The sequence below is a fragment of the Gallinula chloropus genome (genome assembly GCF_964237585.1).
Source record: "Gallinula chloropus genome assembly, chromosome: 4".
Taxonomy (NCBI): domain Eukaryota; kingdom Metazoa; phylum Chordata; class Aves; order Gruiformes; family Rallidae; genus Gallinula; species Gallinula chloropus.
The window spans coordinates 77,976,563-77,982,116 of NC_140088.1; the positions used below are offsets into that span (position 1 = coordinate 77,976,563).

Consider the following 5,554-nt stretch of genomic DNA (forward strand, 5'->3'; position numbering starts at 1 on the left):
GAGTTTGAAGGGCAGCGCTGTGCGTGCAGGACAACGCCAGGCTCTTCAGAAGCCATGGTTCCCTTAGGCAAGCAGCCACTAAAGAAAAGCCCTGCAAGCTGGTATGCTTCCCTGGCCGAGCAGTTAGAGGACGTTGGGAAACTGCAGACGTCAAGTTCTGTTTGAGGAGCATGGGCTGAAGTATTCTCTTGCTGCAGGACTGTCGCTGCACCTGCTTTTGTTATGCTTGCAGGTATGAGGTGATCACTTGGCTCCCAGAAGACACGATCAGCACGCGAGGAGCCTGAAACACAGGGTGCAGCACACAAGGTAAGTGTTTATTTACTCTCAGCATATTCAGGATTTGGGGATACTGTCTGTCTGCAGCACTGGAACTGTTTACAGTAGCTTGTGAGCTTTAATAAGTGACTTATTTTCTGGTGTAGCCAATGGTGGAATGTTCCTTGGCACCTGTGGCAGGAAGCAGCCCTTCTGTAAATAAAAATCAGTATTGTTCTAATTGTATCTGCTGTTTATAGGGTGACAGTAACATCCAATTCCCATCCATTACCCGTGTTGATTTACAGAAAAGGGTGATAGACTTGTTCTGTTGCATATCAGCTCGTTCTGCCTTTCCAGTAAAGAAGGTGCATTGCTTACGTGGTGGGTAGGAGGGTGTGCTGGGAGCCCATGCAGCTCTGCTTTTTAGAAGCCCTGAGGCTGCTAAGACTCCTTGGGAGGGACCCCAAAAACTCTTCCGGGAAAGTTTGCAGTATTGGAAGCCACAGCCCACTTGGAGGGCTGAGAAGGGTCAACACACTCTGGACTTCCACCTCATGGGTAGCCATACTAGACAGACAGGCAGTGAAGGCTGTGAGCATTTAGAATCTGAATCATTTGGATTGGAAAAGACCCTTAAGCCCAACCATTGACACAGCACTAAGTCCACCACCTAACCATGTCCCTAAGCAACACATCTAGGCATCTTTTAAATACCTCCAGGGATGGCCATTCAACCACTTTATTGGGCAGCCTGTTCCAGTGCTTGACAGTCCTTTTAGTGAAGATTTTTTCTTCATATCCTATCTGACACACAACCCTAGGACATTTCCTCTTGTCTTATTGCATGTCACTTAGGATAAGAGAGTATCACCCATCTGGCTACAACCTCCCTTCAGGTAGTTGTAGACAGTGATGAGGTCTTCCCTCAGCCTCCTCTTCTCCAGAATAAGCCACCCCAGTTCCCTCAGTCACTACTTATAAAACCCTGTTCTTGACACTTCACCAGCTTTGTTGCCCTTCTCTGGGTATGCTCCATCACCTCAATGTCCTTCTTGTAATGAGGAAAAAAAAAACAAGACTTGAGGTGCAGCCTCACCAGTGCTGAGTAAAGGATGACAATCACTTCCCCAGTCCTGCTGGTCACAGTATTTCTGATACAAGCCAGGATGCTGTTGGCCTTCTTGGCCACCTGGACACACAGCTTGGTTGTATTCAGCCAACTGTCAACCAACACCCCCAGGTCCTTTTCCAACAGGCAGCTTTCCAGCCACTCTTCCCCAAGCCTGTAGCATTTCATGGGGTTGTTGGCATTTCATGGGGTTGTTGTGACTTAAGTGCAGGACCTGGCACTGAGCCTTGTTGAACCTCTTACAATTGGCCTCAGCCCATCAATCCAGCCTTAACAGATCCCTCTGTAGAGCCTTCCATCCATCAAGCAGATAAACACTGCTTGATATCACCTGCAAAGTTACTGAGGATGTACTCAGTCCCCTCATCCAGACCACTGATGATCAAACCATCTTCCCCTGTTTACAATTGAAACCTCTGGCCAAAGCTTCATTGCTTTGAGGAGAAGTAATGTCAGAGATGTAAGAGGCAAGGGCCACAGTCAACATGTATGAAAAGGCAGTCTATTGAGAACGGTCCTTTATGACTGTTGAGACATGATACAGCTATACTCCAGAGAGGAATAGCATCTCATGTTTACAGGGCAGAGCAGGTGAAGTAGGAAAGGAAGACTGATATCATGGGATAATCTGAGATTCCTAATATATTAAGTTGCACGGGTTTGCAGCTGTTTTCACTTGCTGTTCAAAACTTCCTGCTTCCTGTCTCCTACAGAAAAATGTTCAGACAAACAAAAAAAGAATCAAGTACTACACAGACCTGGCGAGTGTGGGCCATCTACATGGTCTTAGCTGCAAGCATCACTGAAGAGCAGGAGCTGAAGCAGGCTTGTCCTTCATGTGATGGCACTCCACTGTGCAACTGCTCTTCCATGGGATTGGACTTTGTCCCCCCAGGGCTCACGGGCAAAGTCACAACATTAAACCTGTCCCACAACAGGATCAAGCACATCCGATCCCAGGATCTGCAGCAGGCTGTGAACCTCAGAGCCCTGCTGCTGCAGTCCAACCAAATCAGCTCAATAGACGAGGACTCGTTTCGCTCCCTGGGGAAACTGGAGCTCTTGGACTTGTCAAATAACAGCTTGGCTCACTTGTCTCCTGCGTGGTTTGCGCATCTTCTCAGGCTTCAGCACCTCCACCTTCAAGGGAACTCCTACAGAGACCTGGAGGGGAGCTCCCTCTTTTCTAGCCTGAGGAACCTGAGCTCTCTCTACCTGGGCAACCCGCAGTTCAACATGGTTCGGCAAGGGGACTTTGAGGGCATTGATCTTCTGGACAAGCTGTGGATTGATGGTGGCAATCTTAGTCGGTATGAACCGGGAAGTTTGAAATCGATTGTGACAATAAATCACATGATCATAAAGCTGGGAAATAGTAGCCTCTTCTCAGCAATCGTCAGGGACCTTCTGTGCTCTGTCAGCTGGATAGAAGTGAGGGGAATCAAATTAGAGACTGAGAATAAATCCTTTGTGCAGAACTCTACACCTCCTTTTAGGATGCGAAAGTTTACACTTAGAGATGCTTTCTTCACAGATCAGTCTATTAGCCACGTAATAGCATTACTGAAGGAAATAACGTCTTTGAAAGAGTTAGAGGCAATTGATTGTGTCCTTAAGGGAAAAGGAAACTGGGATACTGCAGAAATTGCAAAAAGTGGGATAAGTTTTGTTGAAACGATAAAATTAGCAAACATAACTATTCCAGATTTTCATTTGTTTTTTGACCTAGAAGGTATGGAGTCACAAATAAACAACCTGAAAAGACTCACCATCACTAGCTCTAAAGTTTTCATGGTACCATGCAAACTTGCAGAACATTTTACATCACTTCTGTATCTCGACTTTCATGATAATTTGCTTGTAAATAATCGCTTAAGTGAGAGTTTCTGTAGAAATGGTTGGCCTTCATTGCAAACTCTAAATCTAAGTCAAAACTCTCTAAAATCTCTGAAACAGACTGCAAATTCTATAACTCGTATACCCACACTGCTTAATCTTGACATTAGCCAAAATAATTTTGGTGAGATTCCGGATGTGTGTGAATGGCCAAAAAACCTGAAATACCTGAACCTCTCCAGCACGCAAATTCCTAAAGTAACAGCTTGCATCCCCCCGACCCTGGAAGTTTTGGACATTAGCGCTAACAACCTGAGGGAGTTTGGACTGCAGCTCCCAGTTCTGAAGGAGCTGTACCTCACAAAAAACCAGCTGAAGACCTTGCCTGGTGCCGCACCCGTTCCTAGCTTAGTGGCCTTGTATATCAGAAGAAACAAGCTCAGTGGTTTCTCCAAGGAAGAGTTGGAGTCCTTCCGGAAACTGGAGCTGCTGGATGCCAGCGACAACAACTTCATCTGCTCCTGTGACTTCCTCTCCTTCATCCACCACCAGGCCGGGCTGGCCCAGGTGCTGGTGGGATGGCCAGACAAGTATGCCTGTGACTCTCCCCTGGCAGTGAGAGGGGCGCCGGTTGCCGCCGTGCACCTCTCCCTGATGGAGTGCCACAGGTCCCTGGTGGTGTCGCTGATCTGCGTCCTGGTCTTCCTGGTCATCCTCATCCTCGTGGTCGTCGGCTACAAGTACCACGTGGTCTGGTACCTGAGGATGACCTGGGCGTGGCTGCGAGCCAAGCGGAAGCCCAAGCGAGCCCCCGCGAAGGACATCTGCTATGACGCTTTTGTCTCCTACAGCGAGAACGACTCCGACTGGGTGGAAAACATCATGGTGCGGGAGCTGGAGCAGGCCTGCCCCCCGTTTCGGCTCTGCCTCCATAAGCGGGACTTTGTGCCCGGCAAGTGGATCGTGGACAACATCATCGACTCCATCGAGAAGAGCCACAAAACGCTCTTTGTGCTGTCCGAGCACTTTGTGCAGAGCGAGTGGTGCAAATACGAGCTGGACTTCTCGCACTTCCGCCTCTTTGACGAGAACAACGATGCAGCCATCCTGGTCCTCCTGGAGCCCATCCAGAGCAAAACGATTCCCAAGAGGTTCTGCAAGCTGCGGAAGATCATGAACACAAAGACCTACCTGGAGTGGCCTCCTAATCAGGAGCAGCAGGAGATGTTTTGGGAAAACTTGAAAGGAGCCTTGAAGTCATAGAACAAGTTGGCAGCCCCAGTTTCAGTGTATTTCCACAGGGTATGTATGTTTATTTTTCTTCCTGATAAGAATTTTTCTTTCTTTTTTTTCTGCCTAATTTTTTTTCATATTTTCTTTCATATTTTTCATCCTGCTTTGATGTGTATAGTAATAATGATTATCTTACTAAATGAGAAAGGCCCACTTTAGACTTTCCAGTGATTTGATAATCTGATCTTTTAACATCCCTGCCAGTAACTATGATATTTGGAAGCCATGTTGGACTTTGTACATTTCTCTACATACATTTAGCTGAACGTAGGTTATTTTTTGTACTTTTTCCTCATAGGAATGGTTAGGCCCCATCCCTGACTGGTTCCTAACAATGCCACTGTAATTTACAAATGAAAATAAAGTCTAAAAGTGCTTTAATACGCCATTGCTTCTGTTGTTCTCCTTCAGTGTGTTTTCTGTGTGAACATGCATAGCAATGTAATTAAAAAAAAAAAAATCTGAAAAAGCCCTGAGGACTTACATAAGACCTCCAAAGCCCTACTATTGCTGTACAACACACACACACACACAAAAAACCAAACCCAATAAAACAGAAAACCACCCTCCCCACCCTCCCACCCGTATTGAATACGTACCTTCATTCAGACGTCTGCTATTCTGGCTGGTTGCACCAGAGTCCATACCACCATGCACAGGCTGGTGTCTATTCTACACCTGTGAAGGAAGCATCCTGGCAACTGGTACACTGAATGGTGAAATCCAGAGGTGCTACATCGCTGTTGTGCTGATCTTTGTTCCCTTGGGCTTCTTTCTTCCTGTTTTGCACTGCATGGTCACCACCACGTTCCCTTCTACCTACCCACCGAAACAACTGAAGCTGGCCATTTGTAGGGCACGAGGCTGTGTTTCCAAAGAGTAGGTGAGACGGTGTTGCAAACCAGCTCACTTCTTGTTTCTGCTCTGCTACTTTGCTCAACACATTTAAGTAATCACTGGGCCATGCACCCCTTACATCTCTCCACACCTTCCTTTATAACGGATGCTGATCACACACATAAGAGGTTTTGGTAT

General features: G+C 46.8%; 1 protein-coding gene across 1 annotated transcript; it reads left to right on the forward strand.

The window, feature by feature from the left end:
• Positions 1–2,107: 2,107 nt before the first annotated feature.
• TLR2 (toll like receptor 2) lies at positions 2,108–4,703 on the forward strand (the record flags this gene model as incomplete). The annotated part of the gene is made up of 1 exon (XM_084263993.1): positions 2,108–4,703. One exon carries the CDS (start codon positions 2,108–2,110, stop codon positions 4,487–4,489), a length of 2,382 nt encoding a protein of 793 aa, XP_084120119.1. The 3' UTR covers positions 4,490–4,703.
• Positions 4,704–5,554: the final 851 nt, after the last annotated feature.